General features: G+C 51.6%; 3 protein-coding genes across 8 annotated transcripts in view; 2 read left to right on the plus strand and 1 right to left on the minus strand.

The window, feature by feature from the left end:
• Positions 1-153: 153 nt before the first annotated feature.
• FTH1 (ferritin heavy chain 1) lies at positions 154-4,892 on the plus strand. Its single transcript, XM_063334678.1, has 4 exons — positions 154-433; positions 2,340-2,486; positions 3,418-3,543; positions 4,553-4,892. The coding sequence occupies exons 1-4, from the start codon at positions 323-325 to the stop codon at positions 4,715-4,717; spliced, it is 549 nt and encodes a 182-aa protein (XP_063190748.1). The 5' UTR covers positions 154-322; the 3' UTR covers positions 4,718-4,892.
• LOC134515564 (bestrophin-1-like) lies at positions 4,655-18,561 on the minus strand. The gene is made up of 10 exons (XM_063334669.1): positions 17,848-18,561; positions 15,058-15,217; positions 14,029-14,123; positions 13,377-13,610; positions 12,161-12,315; positions 11,040-11,117; positions 9,411-9,563; positions 8,835-8,915; positions 7,976-8,127; positions 4,655-7,620 (listed from the first exon to the last, which is right to left on the minus strand). The coding sequence occupies exons 2-10, from the start codon at positions 15,207-15,209 to the stop codon at positions 6,420-6,422; spliced, it is 2,301 nt and encodes a 766-aa protein (XP_063190739.1). The 5' UTR covers positions 15,210-15,217; positions 17,848-18,561; the 3' UTR covers positions 4,655-6,419.
• The window catches only part of RAB3IL1 (RAB3A interacting protein like 1), a 46,679-nt gene continuing 33,550 nt past the window's right edge, over positions 13,526-26,654 (plus strand). For 3 of the 6 annotated variants that reach the window (XR_010071056.1, XM_063334670.1, XM_063334676.1), the window contains exon 1: positions 24,854-25,216. Coding sequence is in view for 4 of the 6 variants with exons in the window: in XM_063334670.1 (XP_063190740.1) it covers positions 25,056-25,216 (161 nt within the window). In the remaining 2 variants the exon portion in view is untranslated. Of the gene's footprint in view, positions 13,617-14,116; positions 14,352-21,944; positions 22,180-24,851; positions 25,217-26,654 lie in introns of those variants that run through there. The other 3 variants (XM_063334675.1, XM_063334671.1, XM_063334673.1) reach the window with 3 other exon arrangements.

The following is a 26,654-nucleotide window of genomic DNA, read 5'->3' on the forward strand; positions in this document are numbered from 1 at the left end:
AGCGCGGGGGGGCCGAGGCACGCGCCGGCGGGGGAGGTGCTGAGTCACGCTGGGCCAGCAGAAGCGCGGCGGGAGGCCCCGCCCCCGCCAGCGCGCGGAGGGAAGGGGCGGAGCCGGGCGCCGTGACGCCGCGGAGCTATAAAAGGGGCGGCGCGGGGCGGGAGCGGGTCAGAGCGCGTCGGCGAGGCAGAGCGGAGCGGGTTCCTGCGTCAACAGTGCTTGGACGGAACCGGCTGCGCTCGGGCCCGCCGCCCCCACCGCTACTACACACACGCACTCACAGCCGTCGAGCCCACCGACTCACCACCGTAAGGCAAGAGCCATGGCAGCGCCTCCTTCCCAAGTGCGCCAGAACTACCACCAGGACTGCGAAGCCGCCATCAACCGCCAGATCAACCTGGAGCTCTACGCCTCCTACGTGTACCTCAGCATGGTGAGCGGAGGGCCCCCCCCCACACTTCGATCTGCTCGAAAGCTTGTGCCCTGTGGGGCCTGTATGTGGGGATAGGCGTGGGGCCTGATAGTGGGGAAGGGGGGGCGCTTCGGGCCTACCCGGGAGCGCTGGTGTTCTGCGGGCAAGGCGGGTTAGGCCAGCCTTGGGGGGTGGAGGAGGCGGGCCCACCCGGTGCGGCCTCTCCCTTGAGAGGGATCTGGGCCCGCCCTGTGTATGGGCCCTGCCGGGGAAGGAGTGTCGCACCTTCTGTGGGAGGCCTGAGGAAGGGGAGGGAGTCATGGGGGAGGGGGAGGGCGTAGTTGTATGAGGGAAGCTGTGGGGCTGGCTATCCCCCTAGAGTCGGGGGGGGTTCACTGGCGCTGCCCGCTACGGGCTCCGCACCGTCGAGCGGCCTGACCGCCTGGGGGGGTTCCCGAGTGCCGGGCGGTGCCTGCGGGCGCAGCCCCGCTCCTCCTCCTCCTCCTCCCCCCGCCCCCCCGCCTTTGGGGCGTTCTCGGCCTTCCTCTGGGGGTGGGGCGGCCGCTTGTTTTCTCTAGGTGTTTTCCTTTATCTGGGTGGCGAACTCCAGTTACACGTTAACCGCTCTCTGTCCGTTGCCCTTGGCGGACTCGTTATCAGCACAGCTCAGCAGCTTCCAAGCGGCTCTGCCCTTGGGGCTGGGCTGGATAGCGGGAGTTGACTAACGAAGCGATTGGCACCTTTCCTACAGGCGTTCTTGTCTCTTGAGGCAAGGTTTTTCGTTCATGGGTTTTGAAGTGAATTGGTAGGAGCCCGTGGTTTCCTTGGCGCTGCGCTTACATGTCTGACTTGGCACGAGGCTCCCATTTTAGCCATAGCTGAGATGGATAACTCTGGTCCAAACAGCAGCTCTGACCTCTGTGCAGCAGTCTTGGCGCTTTAGATGTGCAGTGGTAACTTGAGACTTTGTGGTGACACTGTAGTGTAGTATGTTGTGGCATTTAGGTGTAGAACTTAACAGCTTGCTTCTGTGTTACTATGATGGTCTGAACCTCACCTGCGAGCTGAATGTCATTATGTTGGTGGATGGTAGTGGTACACAAGCACCACTGTCTTACCTTGGAACCTCCAAGCTGCTGGTTTAAGAGTGGAGGATTCAGTAGTAGTTTGTCCGGTAAATAACTGGCAGTGGATACAAAGCTTTCCATTGAATCCTGCCTAATGGCTCTGACCAAAGAACAAACAAGCTGTGTGATGGCTTCCAACTGCTGTTACAGTTCTGTAGGGCTTTCAAGAAAGATGACCTTGTATTTGCTGTTGAATATGTATTTTTAGTTCAACTTATGTTTTTGTCTTTTAAATGTGATACTAATTTTTTTCCAGAAGTAAAAAGCGAACTTCTTTGTCTAATCCCTGAGAAGCCAAGGGAAGCATGTGAGCTTTATTGCAGAAGTACTCAAAGTTCTTGGCCACTCTTAACTGGTGTTGCAAGTCAGAACCTTGACTTGTGGTTATTGTAAAGAAACTCAGGCAAACAAAGGGAGCAGGGAAGTCTTCTCCTTCTTGAAAAAGGCTTTCCAAGTCTGCTGTGTTTAAGGCATTTGAATGATGCTGAGGTAAGGTATCTGTAGGGTGTGGGGTTTTTTGTATCTTCAGAACTCAACCACAGATATTAAATATTTGTGTTCGTGGTAGGGATACAGGTTAAAATTTAATCCTAGTCAGGAAAATCTAACTTGCTACTAAGGGAGGAGTTTTGCCACAATGCCTTGTTTTTGTCAGTGCTACTGCTAGCCTTAGCTTGGACTCCAGCCATCTTGAAGTAGGGCTGATAGGAGACACAGCTGAAGTCATAGTACGGACTTGGCTCTGTGTGACTGCTGGAGTAAGGCTTGGGGTTTTGAGCATATGAATTCTTCTTTTTCAGTCCTACTATTTTGATCGGGATGATGTGGCTCTGAAAAACTTTGCCAAATATTTCCTGCATCAGTCCCATGAGGAACGTGAGCATGCTGAGAAACTGATGAAGCTACAGAATCAGAGGGGCGGACGCATCTTCCTGCAGGACATCAAGGTGAGGAGTGGAACTCTGGGTTGTCCTGTCTAATGCAGAACTGGACTTGTGGTCTGCCTCCAGGCTGGAAGGGGATGAATTTCCCTGTGGGTCTTCTCCCAGAAGGAGCAGTAGCTGACAGTAGATAAGCATACCACATTGCTGTGATCTGTGTGTGGCACTGTGCCCACAGTCTAGAGAAGTGTAGTAACTTGTTAATTTGTGCTGATTGACTAATAAAAAGTACTTCCTGTGTAAGAAGAGGCTGCCTAGTCCTAGGTGGTTTGCTGTGGGGGTGAGGGTAACTAGAACACAACTAGTTCATCTACCTTAAATTTAATGGTAGGAGCCTTCTCTGTTCTCTGCACTGCTTTGTAGAGAGCTCTTGACCTGCTTGCCAGGGAATATGAAGTCTCAAGTTCCCAATTGCTTGTTATGGCTCACTGCAAGACTTCATAGCACTGTTTTCTTGAAGTCACTTTAATTAGATTATTCAGAACAGCATAAAGTAAGCAATGTTGTAGGGACAGTTTAATGCAGGAGAAGTCTTCATGGGCAAAACGGCAAACAGAGTGTACCAGACTCTGTACTAGGCAGTTCCAAGCTGAAGACTAGACTTGCCTGTACTGGTGTCTCAACTGCCCATTACCTATTTAGGCAGATACTTAAGCCATTAGGTTATAACGGGAGGGGGAAGCAAGTAGCTCTAGTAGCTGTCTTGCCTACAAGAGCTCAGAGAACATAACGTGAGGGGAACCTAGGGGATGGGGACAGGTCTGGGCCTTGGAGCATGCATTCAGTTCTGTTCCGAGTGCTCTGTGTGTCCGCCAAGTTTTTGAAGATACTTGAATGCCTGAACTTGGTTTAAACAGGCTTTGAGGCGGATCTAAAAGACTTCTTAATGGCCTATGAGTGCTTAGAGAAAATATGGTTGTGTGCTTTCCCCTTCTAGAAACCAGATCGTGATGACTGGGAGAATGGACTGACTGCAATGGAGTGTGCCCTGCACCTGGAGAAGAATGTGAACCAGTCACTGTTAGAACTGCACAAATTGGCAACTGAAAAGAATGACCCACATGTAAGTAGATGCTGAAGCTGAGGATGTGACTGTGCAATGAGGGAGCTTGTATGTATCTAATTGTGTGGGTTTAGGGTGGAGTTGTGTGTCCCTGCCATTCCTAAACGTGAAAAAAGGATGGGAGCTAGTGGTGTAGCCTTCCCAAAGGGAAGGGCCCAGCTGCCATCCTGTACCTTAGCTGTTTGGTAGGATTACTGCCATCTTTTTTCCAGGAGGACCAGTTATAGTGTGCTAGGGTGGCTGGGGCCCGCCTTACAGAACAGTGGGTGCATCTCTTTTTTCAAACCCTTCTCTTGCTCTTGGGAGCAGAGGGCACTCATGTGGACAGCACTTTGAAGTGAAGAAATGTATTGAGCTGTATGAAGAAGGCTTATTTCTGTGAGGGATCAGTTCTTCAAACCAGTGGATGCCTGTAAGGCTGCCATGAAACTTTGACAGTCACTCCTTTGGAACGTTAAAAGCCCTGACACTTCAGAAGATAGTATCTGAAAACACAGGTTTCTTCACAGATGGAAGTTACTGGCAAAGCTGGATTGAGGCTTCTTAGTATCAGGAAGAGAACAGCAGCTGTCAGAATCAAAGTACTCTTGGAAGTGTCCTGCATGAGTTAAAGGGATTTCTTTTAAAAGAAAAAACGTAACTGGACCGTTCTACAGGTGTAAATCCTCATGGTCATGAATTGAAGTGCCATGCAGAAGGGCCTTCTAAATCTGTTCAGAAACTTCCCTGTTGCTCTCTAGTGAGGAAGAGGGGAGGCTTTCTGAGCTGATGCTGTACTGCAGGGTTCTGGAGTGAGTGTGTCCAGATAAGCCTGCCTCACTCTGGTCTTGTTCTGGCATTGCTGAGGCAAAGCTAAAGGCTTCTTCCCCTCGGGCATCTTCTGCAGCTTTAAAATTGTCGTTCTGTATCCTTTCCTTTCCCTAGAGAGAACTGGTAGGATTTCAGATGCTGCTTCAACAGGATAAGCTGTGTCTGGGCCTAAATGTCAACTCTTTTGTCTCCCTTTCAGTTGTGTGACTTCATTGAGACTCATTACCTGGATGAACAGGTGAAAGCCATCAAAGAGCTGGGTGACCATGTGACCAACCTGCGGAAGATGGGGGCACCAAAATATGGGATGGCAGAGTACCTCTTTGACAAGCATACCCTCGGGGAAAGTGACAATGAGAGCTGAAGTCTTGCCAGGAGCCACCCTGTGGGTTTCAGTGGGACTCCTACTTTACTGTCCAGCCATGCATGCATCTTCAGCTATCTAGATAAACAGTTCTCATACTCTGTACCAAATATCACCCCTACTTTCTCTTGTGTTTTGTGTATTGCCCTCCATCCAATAAAGTGACTTGGCTCAATTTGGCTTTTTCTGTTTCTCTCATGAGCGAGAGGCTTGCACTTGCAGGATTGTGCTCCATAGTATCTCTTGTGGCAGCCCTCTGAAGTTGGGCATGTTAAAAGGATCAGGTTGTTACTTGCTTAGTATTTTTATAAAAATAACTTTTTTTTCCCCAAGCCAGTGGTATCTACTGCAGGAGTCGCTCAGTGACTATAAAGTTGTGTTTTAAATGCCTTTACCACCAAAGCTGGTGCTCTAATGAATGTGCATGGAAGGGAAGGCTGGAGTATCTGAGTGGTCCCTGTGGATTTAGATGAGGCTATTAAAGGGTTAGCACCCCACTAGACATCATGCCTGTCTAACGAATGGCACTACACTTGTGTATGGAGAAAATATACTGTGAATCAAGGCTTCAGAGCTGGGTGCTGTAAGGAGGCTGGACTGAAACAGCAGAGCTACAGGAACTGCCTCAAGGATGCTATGTCAGGAGTTGCAGTGGGTGGTGGTGATGTCTGCCCAGGTCTGGCAGCTGTACTCGGAAGGCAGAGAGCTGTTGTGAAGGCATTGGAAGGAATGTGGGAGGTAGACTTAAGTTTGTCATGTGCCTCCTGTGTTACAGGAGACTTGCAGCTGTTTCTGAAGATAGAAGAAGTAGGAAAACTGTGGTTTCTCTAAATTCCTATTGTTGCATGGAAACTAAAATGAGGAAGCAAAACAGGTGGTCCCAGACTTCAGCCTTGCTTTTATTAGGGAAGACAGTAAAAACTCATAGCTCTACAGTGTCTGCTACCATCCGGATGCCTTCTCTCTGGTCACTGTCAAATCAGTGGCAAGCGTGATGTGGAAGCAATGTGCTGGGCAAATACCATTGGCTGTGGTGACCTGTTCTAGTAGACACTTGCCCTGCCTTATCCCGTTACTTTTTCCGTACTGGAAAACACCACCTAGGCATGGTTTCAAGAAGCACTGTAGGTCTGCGTCACAAATGATGTGACTTGCTTCTGTCCCTTACTTTTCCCAGAGTATCTTGTCAGTAGTGCAAGTCCTGCCTGAGACTTCTAATGGATCTTGTGACAAATGTTAACATAAAGCTCAAGTTCCAATTCTTGCTGTGATGAGGAGGGGGGAGGTATCCTCATTAACTACATTCCCCTTCTGTTCTATGCTACACCTGCACTCCAGGTTCTTCAGGCTGGTACTTGCTGAGATACTGCTCTGCTGTCAGGTGCCTGCAATACCTAACACTCCAAGTCTTGTTTGTTCTTTTGCTAAAAACAATGAAAAAAAAAAAAAAGGGGGGGGTGTCTTTTGTTTGGTTTGTAATTGTTGCAACACTGAAGTTGTACCTGCTGCTGTACCCGAGGCCGGTAGCAGTGTGTCACTAGGGCTGCCTTTAGCCTAGGCTGGGCTGCGTGGTCCAGCAGTAGGAGATTTGGCCACGCTGCCCTTCTGTTTGGGTGGGTGCCAGCGTGGCCAGGTGCACAGATCACACAATATCACTAATATGGCAGGTATCAACAGAACCATGTGTACCTCTTGGTCTCCTCTAGCTGTACTGATCTATCTGCTCTTCACATGTGCTTTCGCTGGTCTCCAGGATGACCTCCATCAGCCCGACGTAGTCTCCTTCAGCTAGAGAGATGCCAGAGTCATTAGGGGATGGACTCTCCGCTCGTCTTGGCTCTTTTGTAGGAGGAGTATTCGTGCTTCCGTTTCCAGTATCTCTCACAGTCCTGGAAACCTCTGCTGGATGCTGGTCTGGAGCACTGGCTGCATCTTCTAAACTTAGGCTGCGAGCATCAGGGCCCATGTTGCCCATGTGGGATCTCTCCAGCACTGGAGATGTTACAGGAGTGAATGAGAAGCAGAGGGAGGTGCTGCCTCCGGGGGTTTTGTTACTGGGGGTGTGAAAGGCAGTTGAATGCTCCGAATTGGGGGTGGCTGATGCTGTGTTCTCCAGGGTTAGCCAGTGCGGGTGGGAAGCTTTCAAGCTCTTCAGACTCTTGAAGCTACCCTGCTTCTCGTAGTCTGGGGACTCTGCCAGGAAGGGGAATTTTGGGCTGTCTGATGCTGTAGACTGTGCTCCTGGACTCCCTGTGGTGGCAGCTTCTCTGCTTTTACTGTTAGAGTTGCTCTTCTCTTCTTCTACTGTTAAACACAGCGAGTCAGGACCTTTGCTCCGATCTGTGGGCCAGATAAATGTTTCCTTTGCACCTGAGCCAAGGGAGCTCTGGCTTTTGTACATGTCACTGACCCTGGATGGTGAGGCATTGACAATGACGTCCCTAAGAGAAGTTGAGCATGCAGCAATACTGGAGAGTGCAGGAGGCTTCTTGCGGCCTTGGCGTCTAGAAGGGAAGATCATGGGGATAGAGCTGATCGGTGTCTGTGGAGCACTGTAGAAACCAGGTCTCTCATAAAATGGGGTTGACATGAAGGCGTCAAACTCCCTTAGTTTTCTGTCTTCACTGTCCCACTGCTCCTGTGAGCTGGAGTCTCCCCTTGGCTGATTGATGCTGCAAGGGCTTCCAGACTTGCCCATGTCTTGGTAAGTATAATTGGAGAAGGGGGATGCAGGGTCTCCTCGCCTGCGCAGCAGGTTCATCCGGGAAGAGGACCTGGAGAAGCTCGGTGACTGGACACCGAGGAGGCGGCCCAGGTGTCCCAGTAACGGTGTGGAGTGGTTTGCCTCCTCGTTCTCTTTAATTTGCTCCAGGGGCTGGAACTCCATCTCCTCTTTCTGCATGCTGGGGAAAGGCAAAATGGGCTGTTAGGTGGTCACAAAAGAAGGTGGTTTCTGGTGGAGAGGCTGCTGGTGACAAGCCTCTTGCTTCCTGTATTGCCATTAGATATGTGTTAGGTCCTCCACCATATGGATGCTCATAGCAGAGGGGAGGGGAGCAGAGGGGCAGAGGTATCCTTTTCCGTGGGTGATGTTGGCTGTTATCCTTGGATGAGCCTAGAAGTATCTTGGAGCAAGATTTCACAAACTATGGAGAAAGGTGTTCCTGCTCATTCTTACTCTTCAAATATAATATCCTGCACAAGACCTGATCCAAGGTGTAAAGGTGGACTGTTCTGACACCCTGTGGTTCCACTCACCTGATATCAAAAGTTGAGCCAAGGAATGATGGGCGCTTGTATTCAGCGGTGGCTGCGGTGTAGGGTGGCTGGGGATCGGGCTCGTTCCAGTATAGGTCCTTCTCCAAGATGGGTAAATCCTGATGCATCTCATCCACTGCCATAAGGGAGACCTGCAGCAGACAGCAGAAATGTCACACGGGACGAGCAGCGATACGTGTGGACAAAGGAATGCAGGGCAGGAGGAAGTGATGTAGCACAGAAGAGGGGCAAGTGGCGGAGTTTGCTGTGTGTTTTCCTGGCACTTGGGTTGTTTTTCACACGGAGAGATTTGATTAATTGGAAGGACAGTGATGCTGAAGGAGACAGGAAAGCAATATGCTCACTAGGACAGAAGGGCTCAGTGTTAGCAAAGGCAGGAGGTGGAGAGTTACTGCATGGAAGAAAGCAGAGGAGGCAGTTTCAGATACAGACACAGGGTGGAAAAAGCTTCGGAGAAGCAGGAATGATGCGTCATTAAAAGGTAGCGAGGGTACGGAACAAAGTCTGGATCCATCATGTGTGCCAGAGCATGGACTAAAGCTGCAATTGGTCTCGGTGTGCAGGGTACGCCAAATGCCCTGCCTTCCATGGTGTGGGGGGGTCTTCCTGGCACAGGCCTTGCCGCACATTTTTTCTGGAGCCTGGGATGTCTCCTTGACTACTGAGGGGGAACATTGAGCTGGCCACCTTCGCCCTTATGTTTGTTGGGAAACCTGATGTTCTCCTGCTCTCCTAGCCACCTCCCCTCTGGAGATCCTTGCTAAACCCTCAGGCGCGGTCCTGCCTCGGTGTTCTTCTGCAGGTCAGGTTCATCTGGAGGATCCTGCCTTCACTTTACCTGCAGGTTCCTGTCGATGAGCCAGTTGGTTTCAAAGTCGTCATCGTCCTCCCCAAAAGGGTTGATGAGTTGCTCGGCCACCTGCATGTGGAGAGCAACACAGCAAGGGTCATCCATAGTCATACCCGCCCCTTTCCCTGTGGGGAGAAGGCCTGTGGGGCAGAGTCAAGCGTGATGTCGTCTCAATTTAGAGCAATGCTGTTCCTCCCAAGAAAAGGTGGATTAAAAATGGAGGCCTGCCAGTGCCTTGGAGATGTTGGTACACACAGGTGAGCCCCTTCCTCACATAGCCCTCCTGCAACTGCAGGCCACCGCTGTAGGTAAAGTATAGTCTCTCTTTTTCCTAGTCAGGACCAAAGTTTAGGAGAAGTGGAGCTGGTCTCCACGGTGAGACGCTCAGAAACAGAGAAGGTCTTGGCAATACCCTCAGCCCCTGTTGGCTCCCTTTTTGTCTGCCAGCACCTGGCATGTTGCCCATAGACCAAAGAACACAGCTGGGTCCCTGGTGAGCACATGCTGGAAAAAAAACCTTGGCTGGGTCAGATTCTAGCTCCAGACATATTTTTTTGGACTTACCTTTAACCAGCCAGCATAGAAGAAGAACTGCAAAAACGTAAAGACGGGCACAAAGAGATCTAGTTCATGGCCAGGATATGCTTTTTCTGGATCCAGGAACTGCCGCCCAATCAGACAGGCCAGGAAGAAGCTGTAAACAGCCACGGTCACCACCTGGGAAAGATGCCAGGGGACACATCAGAGGAGCTTGAGTTCCCTGCTTGCTTTCCCAGCATCTCTCTTCACTTCCACCCCACACATCTCCCAAAGAGCAGCAAGCTGCTGCAGAGCTGCTGGCTCTGTAGCCTTTTGAAAGCCTCAGATTCAGTTATGACAGGCTTCTCCTCTGCTTTTTGCAGGAAGATGCACTTCCACTGCAGAAAGCTTTAAATATGCCCTTTAGCTGTTAAGTACGCGGTATTTCGTTCCATGCTGTCCCTGGAATGACGTCTCTGTAGGTGTCACAGAAAGATAGTGGCAGAAGAAAGCATGTGACATCCTGGATTTAAAAGCTTAAACGACTGACACGTGGCTGTGTGCTTGTTCTGCTGCTGCAGGAAGGGGTGCTGGGAGCTCTTTTCGTTCTTGCCCTTGCCTCTCCTGAAAGCTGTTTCCATCCCCTGGCCACTTCCAAGACAGGGAGGGGAACTTGCTGCCAGCTCTGAACTAGCTCCTTCCTTCCCGGTCCTCACGCTGGGCTTTTTTTATATTTGCCTGCTTCCTTTCCCAGATTTCAGGCTATGGTGAGCTTTTCTCTGTAATCATGGGACTAGAAAACTTCCCCTTTTCAAATTAAAAGCAGCTGAGGCTCTTGCGGGATCTCTTGACGCAACAAGCAAGGCGGGGGGGATTCAAAACAAACACCCAGCATCACAAGACTCTCCAGCTAGCCGCGCAGTTCCTTGTCAACAGCGCAGGGCTGTTTCCTGACGGGCAGGACATAGAGTGCCTGGAATGGCAAACTGTGCATTGTGGATGGGCACCTATAAAAACAAACGGGTCATGGACTGCAGAGGGGGTAAAAGACACGCTACGATACTGCTCTTGCTCCCAGTCCGTGCAGGAATATAGTTTCCCAACGTGTTCCCCGTTAACCTTCAGCGCTGCGCGGATGGAAGCAGTTCCTCTTTCACGGTGGGGTGCATTGGTGTTATCTGAGCAGCTGGATTGTATGAGACAAAAGGAGCAGGGCTGGTGCCGAAGCGTCTGGCTGGGTTTGCATTGAGGGAGCTGTTAAACAGCTGAGGACAGACACACAGCTCTCGCTTACACACGTGGCACAGCTCCACCGGAGCTGCCCTGCCGGAGCAGCTTTGCTGGCAGACAGATCTCGGCTCTGCCGAGTCAGAAGAAACTGCTTCAGGGTTGTGCTCGCTGCAAGGGGGTGCGGGGAGTGGATCCGTGTTTATCTGTGTTTTCCGTGTACCCGTGTGGCTCGCATCACGGCTAGTTATCCCCGGGCAATGTGTGTTTCGGTAGAGGTGGCTGTGTCTGAGTTATGGAAGTAGGGATGAGGCGTCCAAGGGTACCTCGCATTGGCATGGTCCATGTGTGGGTCAGGTATGGGCGTAAATGGGGGTGTCTCTTCTAGCATGGATCACTGTGTGCAGGCAGGCAGCGGAGCAGTAGCGGGGGGGGATCCCTTCTCACCTGAGTGTAGACCAGGGGGATGCTGATCCAGTCGTACCCGTAGAGTCGCCCGCACTGGCTGCGCAAGGTGTTGAGCTCCTGCAGTGGGGAAAAGGAATTGTCTGTCACCCATTTGTGTCATGTCCTTCATTGCTCCAGCCCATTCCCTCCTGCTCGCACCTCCTCTGGAAGCGGGGAGCTCAGCCAGGACTCCTGCTCCCTCGGTGCCCAGCCTCACCCCAGCAGACCACCAGCAGGGTCTCACGCTTGCCCTGGAGGAACTTCTTGCTGCCTGGATGTCTCCATCTGAGCTCAAGATCCCTTCCTAGCTCACTTCATAGCAGTGTTTTGCGCCTCACAAAAAGAGCAGCCAACAGGTTAGTCAAAGAATGTCTCAGGAGCATGCATTTCTCTTTCCTGACTATATAGTGAGTCTAGATAAATAGCCCAGAGGGAGATCTCTTTTCCCGGGCAGATGAATCTCACTCCAGGCAACAGAAACAATGTGACTTTCTCTGCACATGAATACCAGGAAGGATGAGCTGCTCTGGACCTTTTTTCTCCGCAGCTGGGCAGGGATTGTTGCCAGGTCTTGCCTGTGGCGCATGGCCTGCTTCCCAGGACTATCTAAGGGTTTTCAATAGTGAAGTTTTCTACAGGGATCTTGGTTGTTGTTTTGACCTCTCCTGGTCTCTTGCAGATACAAGCTTCCTTGTGCTTCCTTGAGGCTTTTCATCTATATCCTAGAGACCTCCACTGGCCACTCTGGAGTGTGTGAAGGCTGGAGGAAGGTTGATCAAGGACCTGCTACACGCAAGCCTCCCATTACCACACCTAGATGGGAGTCCCCCGTTTCCTCCCAGTCCCCCATTTCAGAAAGATGTCAGTTTCCCCCTGCCTCTAATATTTGTGACAGTGCTACCATGTCTGTAGGCCATGAAAAGCCCTGTTCCGTCATGAGCTGGAGAGTGACAACGGGGTTATTTCCCATCAAAGTTAATGTAATATCCCCAGGGACAAGCTTGGCTCACTGTCATACCTCACCATTCCTGTTCCTTGCCTGACCCCTGGAAATCCCTGTAGTTCCGCCCAGAGGACTGGACGAGGATCTCAAACAGTTGCCTATTGCCTCGGTCACTCACATTCAGGATGCCTTGGAGTAACACGCTGTCCCGGATCCTCCCCTCGTTCCTTGCCTTCACAGCCAGGTTGGAGAACCACACGCACGGGATCCAAAACTTGTTGTGGGGGGAATTCAAGCTCTCAAACTTCTTGTGCTCTTCTGGTGTCATGAGGCCTGGGTGGAAAAGAGTAGATGGGAGAGGGATGGCCATAGAGGGCAGAAAGAAATCGATCTGGTCTGAAATTAAAATATCTAAATCTCAGGTGGTCACCTTCGCTCTCCTTAAAAATCACAGGAAAGACTCAGGCAGTCAGCCTTTGGGAGTCACATAAAAGGAGGACAAGTCTTCTTGTTAAAACTTTGAGTTACAGAAGCGTGAGAGGCAGGCTTTATCTCATTTCACTTTGAGTGTCTGCAGCATATCTGACCTGATCACGGTCAGCAGGGAGATGAAGTACTGCTGAGGGTGCAGTTGCCTGGTCTAAGTAGACATTTGTTGAGAATGGGATAACTCGTGTCCTAGAAGTGCCTATTTCTCTCTCTGGATTGCAAAGGGAACCCAGTTGACTAGGGCAGGTGTGGACATCTGCATCTGGGCAGGCTGGGAAGTGTTGTGCCTTGAGGAGCATGTTCAGAGAGGATTCAGGGAGCCCAGCCGTTAAAAGTCAGAGGTCTGAGGCTCTTATTCCCACCTGCCCAGTGGAAAACTGTTGCCCTGAGGGAGGACAAACACACTACTTGGCAGGGGTCTGCTCTGCTGTAGATCTGTGTATAGGGTCGTTTACTACAGAGAGCTCTTCTCATCCCAGGCACAATTTCAGTTCAGGGCGAGCAGCTCCCAGGGAAGTCGCTGCACCACAGTTACCCTAATCTGATCAGCCAGGGCTGCCCTGTGGCCGGCAGCGCACCTGCATTCACAAACTGGATATTGACACTCTCCTTACGTAAAAAATTTGGGCAGAGACCCATCATCTTTCAAACATGCCTTCCAGACAGTACTAGTAACAAGCATGCTGGGAGAGATAAACAGTTGATTATTTCAGAAGAGCAGAGCTTGAGGGCATTTCAGAGGGCAGGAGCGGATGCTTAGCACCCTCTGCAGACATCAGCTGAGCACATTGCTGCAGTCTGGAGGTCATGAGGCCCTTTCCAAAGCTCTTTGCCCCAAAACCAGTAGCAAGGTGCTGCTGTCTGCTTCGTACCAGAGCTGTGCAGAAGGGCGTACCGGTACTGACCTGCCCTCACGACATGTTCCATGCTGGGAAAGCGCTTGTAGACAGCCGTGCTGACTGAGCGCAGGATCAGCACGCTGCACAGGTTGCTGTAGCGCATGAGGGTGCGTCGCAGGAGCCGCCCGTACTCATCTTCTCCATCCACGTTGCAGGAGACCAAGTTCATGATGCGGTCAGGCCACGGGATGCTCTCGTACTGAGCCCACCAGCGGGACACCACCAGAGCCACGTAGAAACCTAGAGGTGAGCTGAGCGAATTAGCCATCCTAAAGGAGTGGGAGATGTAAACGCTCATGGGTAGGATGTCTGGTACTGCTCATAAGGGGATGGGTGCAGGCATGCCCGGAGGGCAATTCGGATCTCCATGTTAGAGTGTGGGTTTGTCCTGGTTTGAGGTTTCACGGTTTATTTGGTGCTACTTGGTGCCTGCCCTCCTGGCAGAACCCAGAACATGCTAGTACGTCTGGCCAGTGCAAGCTGTGTGCTGGGGGCGTACCTTACAGCTGCAGCGTGGAATGATGTATTCTGAGTTTTACAAAGGCAGAGGGAGGGATCTGCTCAGCGAATCTTGCCTGCCTGCAGAGCTATGTCAAACCAGAGAGAAGAAATGCTGCCCCTTTCCCCTCCCAGTGCGTTCCCAGACAGAGCTCCTTACCCAGCACAAAGGACACGGGGATTAGCTCAGCATAGCTGTTGCAGTAGAGCGCCAGCTTCTCAAACATCAGCCTTTGGCTCTCGCTCAGGATCAGCCTAAAAGGGAGAAACAGAAGCATCAGCCTCAGAGAAGAGTCTGTGCCTTGTTGCGCCTGTGGGGTTAGGAATCTGGCAAGGGAAGCCAAGGATGGACACTGCCACGCTGCGAGTCTGGGGATGATGTGAGCGAACGGCCCCCACAAGCCTGGGACATCAGCCCACCTCCCCAAAACACCCTGCTGAGCAGTCCAAAGGAGCCAGAAGTGGTCACTGACGGAGAGTGTGGTAAGTGATGCAGTCTGATGTCAGGGACTACCCCTATTTTTCTCACTCGGGACAGTGCCATGTGGTATCAAGGGACTGATACAGAGCTTGAATATGCACCACAGTTCACTTAATATCCTGCAAAATGTCCGTCCAAGCTCTGCTCTTACATGAGTTCCTGCCTTTTTCTTAGAGCTGCTTCCCTGCTTGTGTGCAGCATCTCTGGTCGAACCAGCTAGGGGAGCAACCTGTCTTTCCTCACCAAAACCAGCCCAGCCATAGACTACGGTTGCCTTATTACAGATTTGTGGTCCCAGAGCTAATGTCTGCTCTCAAAAATGTACCCAAGGTATTGCCTGTTGTGTACCAAGGGAAACTCTCTCCTAGAGCTTCCCACTGTGGGACATCTCCAGTACTAGTTCAGTCTTGGTCTCCACTGATCTACACACTATTATTCTGTAGGTAATCATCAACTGCAACTCTTAATCCAAGGGAGGCGAAACTGTGTTGCTTCCCAGACAGAAAGAGGAGATTTATCTGTTGCTAAGCCGCATTGGAGCAGTGAGGAAGGACCTTTCCGTTCCGCCTGTCAGCAGAGGCTGGTGGGTGGCCGGCCAGCTCCTCTTCACCAGGATCACTGTCCCCATCCTGTGTTGCTCAGTTGTCCTGCTCCAGGACAGGCTGAGAGTGAGGGGCTGCGGTAGTGTCGGGGTGTAAGGATACTTACCTGTAAACAAGACTGATGGTGAAGTAGAGAGAGATGAAAATAAGGAACTCGGAGTACAGAAGTTTGTAGATACTTCCTTTCCATTGGAGCAGGAGCTGTGAGAAGGTGCCTAGGCGGGCGTCAGCCACACGGTTGGTGTATGTCACTGTCATCACCGATCCTAGTGGAGACACAAAACGAGCAGTTGTTGAAGCTGCCAGCAAGCTTGCACAGAGGGAGGAGACAGAGACAACTCAAGTGTCCTGGCATGCAAGCCGGATGGAAGGAAGGAAGGATGGAAAGGAAGGACGGAAGGAAGGAAAGGAAGGAAGGAAAGGAAGGAAGGAAAGGAAGGAAGGAAAGGAAGGGAAGAAGGAAGGAAGGAAGGAAGGGAGGAAGGAAGGAAGGAAGGAAGGAAGGAAGGAAGGAAGGAAGGAAGGAAGGAAGGAAGGAAGGAAGGAAGGAAGGAAGGAAGGAAGGAAGGAAGGAAGGAAGGAAGGAAGGAAGGAAGGAAGGAACAATGAGTTAAGATCAAAAGACAGGTAAGATGAAGTCAGTGACACGGAGAACCAGGAGGAAATTTATGGTAGGCAATTAATTTGATGAGCTTGCCATCTTTTTCCTCTCTTCGAGCTGCATGTGAGCTGGTTACAATGACAGAGGATGTATTTTCAGGTGGAGCCCTTGGTTTCTAGTGTTTGATTATTAGCATTCAAGTGGGGTTGGTTGGTCAGAGCGGACAGAGCCCACGTGCCACTCCTGTCCACAAGGCAGTCGGTTAAGATTAATTCTCAGGGTCACAAACTCCGAAGTTGCTTACTGTATTTTTTTTTTTCTTGCAGTATTTGCTTCAAATACGTTGTTTCTGTAAATCTGCTTGTTGGGAAGTGTCTTCCTGGAATACTGCCAGAAAAAAAAAAAAGAAAAAAAAAACCAAAACAACAACCAGCCAAACAAAAAAAGACCCAAACCCAAAGGAAAGCAAAAACCCAGAAAGGGGAGATTTCTTGGTAGTGATCCAGATGAAGGTACCCCTGGAGATCTGACAATTTTTGTAGCACTTGCCCAACAAGAATAGCTGTCCTTAAATTCAGGCTGGGGGCCATATCTGGACTGTGCTGGTCCTAGTCCCGCAGGCAGAACAGCCCTCCCCGTTAGAGAGCTGAGGGATGGAGTTTGGCCAGGCTCACAGAACACAAATTCCGACAACTCCACCTCCCCTCTCCTTCAACCATACGTTGCACAATAAATCACGCTGCATGAAAAAAGGCATTCAGGCTCATGAAATGCTTCCCAATCATGCAGCATCCCCATTGCACGTCTTCTAGTCTAACCCTGGATAAATAATTCTTTCTCATCAATTAATAATCAGACTCACATTCATATAAACCTAAATTTGTTTAAAAAAGCAAAACCAGTGTAATCCATGCCAGGCAGATAGGTCAATGATCCCTTGGTTCATAAATAATTATCCAATGCGAGAACTATCGGTGTTTCTAAATCAAAACATGCTACCAGGATGTTGCACAGACGTTGCTATCTAACAGAGGCAATAAAGTTAATAGTGATGGGGCCTTAGGCTCTTCCCTGAACAATGGAGACAAAGAAGCCCTTCAAGGGACAAATCAGACCTTACTGCTCCGTAGCAGCAGCTGAAGGCGGGTTAGTTTGTGTCCATGCTCCTCACTTAAACATCTCAGTGAAAGATCTACAGTTTAGGTGGGGACAACTCCGGTCTCGGTGAGCTGGTGCTGCGCGGAAAACCAGCAGACTCTGTTTTGTTGGCTACTTCAACCAAATCGCATGTTTGTCCTGGCTTTGGCTTTTCATTGCTGCTCTTCCTTTGGGTTTCCCTGTGATAGTTCTCCCCGAGTCCCCTCTCACAGGTTGTATCGGAGGAGCAGAGCTGGCACCTGCCCTGCCAAGGGCCCCCCAGCTGCACAAATGCACCTTTCACTAGAGCCTCGTGGACATCCGTGCGCTTTCCATGTGTATTTCTGGCCCGCGCGCAGGACCCAAAAGAGTGGTTTTTAGCTGCCCTAGGGACCGCACACACATGGGCTATACAGATGAGAAATGTATGCAAACTCCCAGAAATTCGTTGGGGGCTGCTTACAGAAAGCTCTCTGTTTTCTCTCCGCTTTGGGTCTTGAAAGCGCTCAGGGAGGCTCTTCGTTGCGTAATTCAAATACAGATTCACTTTTTACCAAACATGGAAAACTTCAGCTCTTGTCCATGTAAATAATGGATGTCACCCACCTCTATGCAGTTCTGCTGGGGCACGGGATATGGAGGTTTTCCCAGTGCTTTTTCCTCCGTCCCTGAATGGTTAAGGCACTTGCCTGCCAGCCTGTGGGACTTCCCCGGGATGTCACTTGGCAGCTGGCACGCTCAAAGTACCGTTTGGGGTTGAGGTAGGTGGTGGGAGGTGACTCACCGCAGCACCAGCACGGGCACAGCAGATTCGATATGGGAGGAAAAGCCATCCCCTGTGCTGTACCCCCAGGGGGCTGCTGCCTGCCACTGCCTGCCTCCGCCTGCCTGATCCATCCGGACTAACCATCGCACCCGGAGTTCGACTGACACCAATCAGACTGTGGGAGTCCACAGCAACCAAGATCCCTCAACAGCAAGCCTGCGTCAGGTGTGTTACCCACCGTGCGAGACGGCAAACAGACACGAGCAGCTATTGCAAAGAAGATGGAGAGCAAGCAGGTAGAGTGGACAGACGGAGCGAGACGAGGTTACGGAGAGGAAGGAAGACAGATCTTTGAAGGAATCGATCTGCTCTTGGGAGGACTACATACTTACAGTCATGGGCTCCCGAGCGGCGCTGGAGGCTGTGGAGGTTTGGTCCCGCACGTGTCCTTGCTGGGTCCTTTGTGGCCCACGCCACGGCCCGCCTCCTCGTGCCCCCTTGGCTCATGGGGGGATTGAACCTGACAGACACGGTGTGCTAAGGAGCCTGAAACCCACTTGGGAGCTGCAGCCGGTCACTTGATGCCGTAATCCTTCCTCATTACAAAAGAGACTCTGTTGTCTTTTGCCCCGTTCCCTTCTAATCTTCTGAGTAAGCCCTGCGTGTTTATAGAGGCGGCCGGAGGAGGGGGAGGCAGGGCTGGCTGCTCCGCAGCTGCTGCTGCTGCTAACTCCTGGCACAGCCATGGTGGCTGCCAGAAGAGAGGCATTTTTCCTCTAATTCTTTCCTGTTTGGTCCCTTTCTCTGTGTCACAATCTTACAGGAACGCCAGGAGATTAAGTAGGGCTGGAATTTTCCACAAAGGCTAGAAAATGTGTCACCCTTGGGGGCTGCACAGCCCTCTCTTCCCTGGGGAAGTTCCAGTGAAACACCTGGCCCGTGCTCTGCCTGGCTCTCGGAAGATGTTTCTCTCTAACTCCTCACTGTCTCTGCTGTTCCCTGGATAAGTTTGCCATCTCTTCCAGATGTGGCTTGGATGCTGGGGACTTCCACCCTGCCACTGGCTCCCCAAGACTCTTTCCATGTCTTCACTTCCTTTTCCACTTGCTTCTCCAGCAGTGCTTGGGGGCTGGCTCTGCTCTTTCTTGCATGCCATCCTGGGAAACACAGCTCCTTTTCTTTGTTGTCAAGCCTCCACCAAGCCAGAGAACTCCTTGCCTCTGTCTCTCCAGGGTCCTCAGTCCCTTTTCTGTTCCAAGTTGACCCTCACAATTGTGACCATCCGTCTCTTCCACCACCTCCTGCAATCTCTCCTGGCAAGTCTTTAAGACTTTCCCCTTTCCATGAGCCTCTGAATCAAGATCCTTTCTTACCAAATTAGTCTTGCTGTGGCGTGCAGCCTTCACTGTCAGAAGGCTTCTGGGCAGTAACCATGTGCCCATAGACACAAGACTTTGCATAGCCTGCGGCTCTTCAGGAGGAGCTCCATGTCTTTCCATCTCCTTTCTGCTCACTGCTTTAGGAAGTTGTCTCTGTTGCCCAAAGTAATAGCATCTGCCCCTTAAACACTAATATTTCCTCCAGTCAGCTCTTGCTGAGCTGCTACAACATTCCATGTCCTGGAGACAAGGAGCTGCTCTGAGCCTTAAGCCAAGCCATGGCCCTGTCTCACCACCTGGGCCCAACTTCATAAGCGTGCTCTGACCCTCCTGACGTCCATCATTTAGCCAGCTGTGGGCGTTGTGGAGGGGGAGCATAGGTCTGGTCCCTGCAGGTAAGAGCAGCTGGAGACCCATGCTCCTCGGTGAGGCTCTGTGGGGTTGCCACGTTTGTGTTTTTTCGCAGCTCGTTACAGCAAGCAGGCAGCAAAGTCTCCAGTGAAATTAAATGAAGAACTAGTTCTTGTAATAACCTACTTTCTCTTGTGCTGATCTATGTGTCTGTGTCTTTGACACTTGTTTAGCATCAGCAGTGGGGATCAATTTGTCCAAACCATAGGTTTCTCCTTTCTGTGTGGCTGAGCCTAGACAAGGGAAGGGTGTTGTTTCATGGCTTCTCGGAAGCAGGTGCTGCCTGGTCCCTGTCTAATGTGGGGTTTCTGGTGCAGCCCTGGGAATTACTGTCAATAGTGGGGAGATCATAGTTTAAAACATGGGACTCGGTGCCAGCATCTGAGATTTTAATTCTGGTGTAGGCTCTGGTGTGTTGGATTACCTCTAGTCTTGATTCCTTTTGGACTAAAATGGGGGGAACAGCCATTGCTTCTTCTGCTTGCCACCAAAACCACAGAGATCTGACTTCTGCTAGTCTCTGTGTGGAAGGTGCTCTGTATTGGATCATGATATGCAGAAGGACATGGGCACACATCTGGTGGGAGTAAGTTACCACATCTGGGAGGCTGCCACACTGTGTGTTAGGAGAACAGGTATAATTGCCGGGGGAAGAGATGGACCTGGAGCACTTGGCCTTACCAGGGTCCTCCCTGCATGAACACTCGGCATCCCTGGGTGCGCTGCAGCTCCCTGGCCATGGAGCCCCCTGCCAGGGGTGACTTGCTCGGGGTAGGTGGGTGGGCAATAGAGAAGAGAACAGGCAGCATGATGCTTCTGCAGTCTGAGATACAGACCTGGCAGGAGAAGCAGGGGCACATGGAGGGCCACTGGGAGACCCTTACATTCAAGGTGTGGAACTAGATAAGGGCTCTTATCAGTGGCCAGAAGCTAGTGAGTACGGGGTTGCCTCACTGGCCCAACCACAGCGAACTCATCGCGCTGACTGAAGGAGCACGTAGCTTTGTGCCTGCTGTTATGAGCAGCACCTGCCAGCTCAATGGGAAAGAGAAGCGTCCACCAGGACCAAAACACCTTGGCTGTCCTCCCTTTCTGAAGCCTTGCCCTGGGCGAGCAGCGAGGCAGGGGTGCTGGTTCAGACCCTGGGGTGGCTGCTCCTGTGTGAGTGGCATCTGTCTGGGACAGGAGGTGGGATGCCCTGGTTTTTCTGAGGCTCTGGGCTGAGGTGTACTCAACTGTGTGTGATATCTGCTCTGTTATGGGGCTGGGCGCTCTGTGAGGTCCCTGAAACTTTGCTCCTAGGTTGCGGCTGCTCCTGGTGAGGATCACGGTGTTGGGACAGGGTCCTCAAGTGATTCAGGATCATGATAATGTCTTGAAACACCAAAGAGCTCTGTGTATGGGGTTAAGAGCTGAGAGAGCACAGGGATGGACTCTCTCTGAAGGCAAGGGGGTCCACACAAGGGCCCTGCTCCACGGTTTGGTTCTCCCCTTTGGGGTGGCATCCAGAGAGAAAGAATTAGCGGACAGGCAGGCTGAGACAGTTCTTGAGGGTCTCGGTGCCTCAGTTCTCATCCCCATATGTGGCAGGGGGACAAAAATGGTTCGGGTGAGACATTTACTGGAGCTTTTCAGGCCCCTGGAGACAAAACACGAAACAGCAAAACCTCGAGTGTCCTGCTCTTTGTGGGAGGGATGTGCTGGCATCTGGGGGACTCTGCTGCCCTCCTCTGAGAGCAGCTCAGCTGGCAGCTCATGTGGTTCCAAGCTGCTGTTAGGACAGCGTAAAATATTTGTGGAATTTAATATGAAAGTAAATAACTCGGGGGCTACCAGCGTGGCAGCGCTGCTTGGATCTCTTTTCACATCCCCTGCGGCCTCAGTCCTCGCAGGCCTTGAGGAAGACGCTGGTCCGAAAGCCTTGCACAGCAGCAGAGGAGGAAGCAAGGAGGTGCTGACATCCATCCTCGGTGTCACAGCCCTGGAATCATTCTGATTTTCTCCATTTTACAGATGCGGAGATTGAGTTGCTGTGATGGGAAGGGGAGCACTGCTCTGGGGAGCCCGAAGGGCCGCTCTCTGTGCTGAGTTAGCCGCAGCTGTCTGGGAGAGGCACGGTGCCCTCCTTGCTGGCTCCCAGAGAACAACAAGTGCTTTTCTCAGACGGACGCCATGGGTCCCAAAGCTTGGTGAAATCCCTTTCCCTTCTCCAGTTTCGGTGCTGAGATAGACACAGAGGCAGCTGGCATCAGGGCTGTCTCTCAAACTGATGTTTTTCCCTGGAATCTGATGTAATTTAAAAAAAAAAAAAAAAAAAAAAGAGAGAGAAAAAAGTGGAAAGTACTCCAGAGGGGGTGCTCTTTTGCACAGACAGGATTTACTCCGAGGTTTGAGCTGGCCGTGAATGTTTGAAGAGGATGCGGTGACGCTCAGTGCTTTTGTGAGGACCCCCAGACTTCTCCCCCTTATGTTGCAGGATTCATCACTCATTCAGCACCGTCCTGGGGGGGCCCCGAGAGCTGGGGGCACACTAAGGGTGCTGCCTGCCCCCCGCGTAGCCCTCCAGCTTTTTCTTTCCTCGCGGACTATGTGCCCTTCTGCCATAGGGAGGGATAACTTTCTGCTCTCGTGGAAGAAGCCACGTCCCTGCCAGCTCTACTGCTTTTTCCAAGTGTCTTTGTATTTTTTTCTTTTTCCAGCTCTGTGGGAAATCATGAGCCATCTGGTAACGCTGGGCTCCCTTCTCCTGTGAGGCGGAGTTGGCATGTGTGTGTGTAAGCAGCCATTTGGGATGGCACGGACCAAGCTGCAGGATGCCTGGGAATCCCGGCCAGACACCTCAGTATGCAGACAGACGGACTGCACTGGACTTTTTTTTGCCATCGCTCCCCAACACATCTAGATATGTCTTTGCCCAGGAGAGATCAGCAGCGTGTAAGCATGACATTCCTCTATTGCTTTGAGGTTTCCGTGTCTCCCTGCAATCCTGAGTGTCAATCTCTGCCTGACCTTCTGCATCTTCACTTTCAGGAGCCCGGAGGGTGACATCTCTCTCCCTCTCCCTCTGATGTTGCGTAGTTCAGTTTGTAGAGACACGAAAAGAAGGGAAGCATCCTTAGCGAGGTCCCCCTTTTCTTGCCTTAGGCATCATGGTGGGGATTAGGTTCCAAAGGGAGGACCACATGTTGGTCACTTCTAGGGACTGCCTGCTGCCTCCTTGAGCAGATGTTGCGGGGATGCAGGACTGAGAAATTTCTGGTTGGATAAACAGTGACCAAATCAGCCAAGAGAAAGAAAGACCTTCCTAAAAAGCTCAGGGACAGTCCTCCTTTCCCTCTGAGTTTCCCAGCTGCTCTTCTTCCTTTTCCATCTGGTGTCTCTTCCCCTGGGTTCAGGCTGAACCCTTCCTTCAAAGGCTGCTGCGGAGTGGGAGGTCGCGCTCTGTCAGCTCTCTGCAGCTGAGAACCAGCAGGAACAGCAGCATCTCTGGTGGGTCTCTGCTCAGTGCCACAGCGTGACTGCTCTTAGCAGCATCTGTCTGAGCAACACAGCCCTGCTGCTCCAGCAGGCTGACCCCCCCCCGGCTCTCCTGGCTCTCAGTCAGGAGATAAGCATGATGCTTTTCCAGTCTTTTCTTTTCACACCAGAACGGAGGTTGCACTTTGTTGGGTGATCAAGGCAGATCCCCTCCATGAAATTGGAGATCTTAGATCCAGAGATCCCAGAGGATCCTCGCTGAAGCCCTTCCAGCCAGTTGAGCAAATATGCTGCACAGCTGGCCGAGACAAGCAAGAGGGAAGGGAGGGAGTGGGTGGATGAAGCCTGGAATTTTAGGCCATTTGTTTTCATTCTCATTTTCCTGGCAATAACATCCGGTCTGGGTTTGCTGGATCTGGGGTGTAGTCCTGCTTTCCAAGCTCTAAAATAATCCCTGTTCCTCCTTCCCTTCCCAGCCTGGGTCTGTTGTTTTTTTTTTTTCTTTTTTCTTTTTTTTTTTTTTTAATTGTAGTAGGAACTGAATTCATGAGCAGACAGGGCAGCCCAGAGGAGGCTCGAGTCCTCTCCCACAACAGGGCAGCATCTGTGCTGGGCAGGGTGTCCTGGCTGAGAGCTGCTTTTCTCTGCAGGGTGGTCTTGTACCTTGTTTGAACTAAACTCCAGATTTTGAGTCCTGCTCTTCATTTGTGACCCATTCAGCGGAAGATGTGTGCGCTCTGGGAGGGAATGGGAAGGATATGATGTGGAGGCAGAGCTTGTTGTCTAGAGGAAGTCATCAGAACCACCAGAAACAGACCCTACCAGATGGGAGTCTCTGCTTTGCCCTGGTGGTTCCCCAGTTTCTCCGGACATGTGCACTACTGTCTGCCCTCCACGTAGCCTGGGCTGAGAGGAGGTCACTGAGGAATGGTGTGGAGGGACTCCAGAAGTGACAGGGGTCTGCTCGGGGTGCCGGAGGAGGTGTTCAGGCTGGAGATGCAGAGCTGGGTCAGAGGACCCAACGGGGTGCCACAAGTGTAACCCTGCATCTGAGAAACCCAGAGGAAGGACTGGGGTGGGGGGGTCCTTTCCTTTGTGAACGAGCTGTGGGGAACAAGGGACGTGACTCTCAAGAAGACACAGAAAGCACTCGCAAGGTGTTTCTTTGCCTGGAGGAAATGGGAGGATGAGAAACAAAAGGTGAAGAGTCAGGGAGGTCAGCAGTTTGGCACGGTGGATCTGCAGGAGGGATGTGAGAGGAGCCGGGGCGGGTGAGTGAGAAGGAGCAGAGGCAGTGGCAGTGGGGAAGATATGGGGGGAAAAAGGGTGACTTGAAAATGCCTGTGGCGGTAGGGAGGTACCGCGTCAGGGCCTTCACAACAGGTTATGTGCCTTGCTGGGAGACTTGCAGGAGGCAAAGTTGATTTTACGACACTTTATTGCCCAGAGGTCAGTGATTTTTTTCAGCTTCCATTAAATGTAATGGGAAATAATGTGGGAGAGAGCAAGGTACTTCCCAGGTGTGAGACGAGGGTGCTGGGTTAGAGCTTCCAACTGCATTGAGACTTTAAGGTTGTCTGGTGGTTTGTTGTCAATTAAAACCAGAGGTGGGAGCTGGGTCTGTGTCTCTCCAGCTGCTGGGTTGGACACCCTGGGACCCGTCACAACACTGCCTGGGGGACAGCTAGCCTTGTGCAGAGGCCACGGAGAAGGCAGCAGCTTTTCCTGCCTCAAGACAGCTTGCACGATAATCCTCAGCTCGGGAGTGATGCGTGCTGAATTTTGCTCTGCTGGACCAGCCCACTCATCTGGTTATGGAGAAGTCTCAGGGTCTCTCCAGGCTTCCTCAATAGCTTTGGGGCTGGGGGTAAGGGGGAGCACACACCACTCCCACCTTGCGACCAGTAATTTCTGCAAGGAACAGGGATTCAGCATCCCCAACACATCCTCTCTTAATGCTTCCCGTCTGCATTATCAGTTCTCTTTCTTCCTGTTTTTGTTGGATCCTGGAAGTTTTACCTTTCTAATCTGAGGACCCTCCGTCCCTGCCAACCAGGCCTTGGGAGTTAATAATTACAAAGACTAATTACTTCTGGTGCTGGCTTGCAAAGCTGAAGATCTTTCCCCTCCTCCCAAAAGTTCTCTGAGGATAACAAAGGTTACAGCCATCGACAGAAATCTCTCAGACACTGAGACTTCAGAGCATGGGGTCGGCCTGTGGTCACCGTGGATCCTGGCCATGAGACAGGGCAGGGCTGTAGATGACATGGACACCCGGGAGAAGCTGGGACAGGGAATTGCTCGCCGTGTAGTACCTACAGTGACGCTCTACAATGGATACGAGGATCACCATGTCTAACTTGCCTGCCTTTGGCGTTGTGTCTGGCTGTGAGGCAGAGGATGGGGCAGCTGAGACCAGGGGAGAAGCTGCGGCTGTGGGCGAAGGCTCGGGGGGGATACCACCGCCTGGAGGAACGCTCAGGGCAACGGCAAGGTAGGATGCAATGGGAAACGTGGGGGAAGGACGGATCTGGAAAACACACTCTGTCACCAGAATTGCAGCACTGTCAGTCCAGAGGTGGTTGTGGGATCCGCTGTGGGCCTGGGGTAACAGCAGGAGCGGTTTTGTCCCAGCGGGTAGACAACATGCCCTGGGGACAGGGACAACGTGCTGCGCATTCCCTGGAGCAATTTCTGGGGAGGTGGGAACCCCACAGTGCTGTGTGTGGCAGTTGTCTCTCTGCCTGGACGTAATGCCCCAATGAGATAGTGAACTTTCTAGAACCGTAGCTCTTCTGGATTTCAGTGTGGAGTGGATCGGTCATTTCCAAATGCCCCAGGTGATTCCTGGGGCTGACCCTTTTTGCCCCTCAGAGTAGAGTAAGCAAGGAAAAAGCTTTCAGGATGAGGACGCCCTGGGCAAAGGGGCTCCTCCCTGCACAGGTGATACAGGGGGAGGAGAATCGGTGGAAAGAGAACGGAGTGTTCCCACTGCTTTGCAGAAAGGATGTAAATCAGCGCGGCCACATGACGGCTGTCATCTACTGGGAGCGCTGCCCCGCTCCCCCAGCCTCCTGGAGGCAGTGAGTGCAAGGATGAGCTAGCTAAATATCGGAGCCACAGCATCCAAAGTCCAAAGCTCAGTGACAACGAGACCAACTCATCTCACTCATGGAAGGGTACGGAAACCCAAGTGCTTTCCCTCAATGCCAAGTTTAAAAATCCTGGTCCAGTCCCACCGTTGCCCAGGACTATCAAGAACAGTCATTTCTCCCCCCAGCCAGGTTTCCCCCATTCTTTCATGTTCTTTTATATTATCGCTTCTTTACATCTGTTATGGTTTGAGGAACCCACAACAACTTACTGTCATTTAGACAATTATTCTCTCACCCAGTGATCCCTCCCCACCTGGGAAGGGGAATCGGGGAAAAAACAAGGAGACCCGAGGGTTGAAGTATAAACAGATTTAATAGAATAAGAGTAAATAATTAACAATACTGAAGAACCAATATTGATCCCGACACCAATATAAAATACACAAGGACTATTCCCAGCCCATTCTATCACAGGAACCTGTGGACACCCGGCAGGGACAGCCAATGTGGGACCCTGCGAGCGCTGCGGCTGCGGGAGGAAGGGAAGGGCTCAGGGCTCCAATGCTGGGGCAAGGAGTGCTCAGGATGGCAGCCAGCAAGGGGGAGGGAGAGAACTCCTCGGCAAACTTTCTGATTTATATCGAATGTGACATTCCTGGTTTGAAATAACCCTGTTGGCAGCTTGGGGCAAGTGCCCGGGTCTCGCTCCTCCTCATCCCCGCACCTGGCGAGCTCGAAAACGCTGAGACCTTGACACCCCCATACCACGGCTGTCTGTAAAGTAAATATTTCCACCAATTCGGACACTAGAGTCTTGTAAAAATGCAGTTTTCCCAA

The sequence above is a fragment of the Chroicocephalus ridibundus genome, chromosome 4, assembly GCF_963924245.1.
Source record: "Chroicocephalus ridibundus chromosome 4, bChrRid1.1, whole genome shotgun sequence".
NCBI classification, from domain to species: Eukaryota; Metazoa; Chordata; class Aves; order Charadriiformes; family Laridae; genus Chroicocephalus; species Chroicocephalus ridibundus.

Bases quoted from the DNA above. Each gene is read 5' to 3' on its own strand.
- FTH1 (XM_063334678.1), top strand. From the start codon at position 323: ATGGCAGCGCCTCCTTCCCAAGTGCGCCAGAACTACCACCAGGACTGC. The intron at 434-2,339 runs GTGAGCGGAGGG...CTTCTTTTTCAG, and splicing joins CCTACGTGTACCTCAGCATG to TCCTACTATTTTGATCGGGA. The intron at 2,487-3,417 runs GTGAGGAGTGGA...TTCCCCTTCTAG, and splicing joins TCTTCCTGCAGGACATCAAG to AAACCAGATCGTGATGACTG.
- LOC134515564 (XM_063334669.1), bottom strand. From the start codon at position 15,209: ATGACAGTGACATACACCAACCGTGTGGCTGACGCCCGCCTAGGCACC. The intron at 11,118-12,160 runs GTGAGTGACCGA...TCCCCACTGCAG, and splicing joins TACTCCAAGGCATCCTGAAT to GAGCTCAACACCTTGCGCAG. The intron at 8,128-8,834 runs GTAAAGTGAAGG...TGTCTGCTGCAG, and splicing joins TCATCGACAGGAACCTGCAG to GTCTCCCTTATGGCAGTGGA.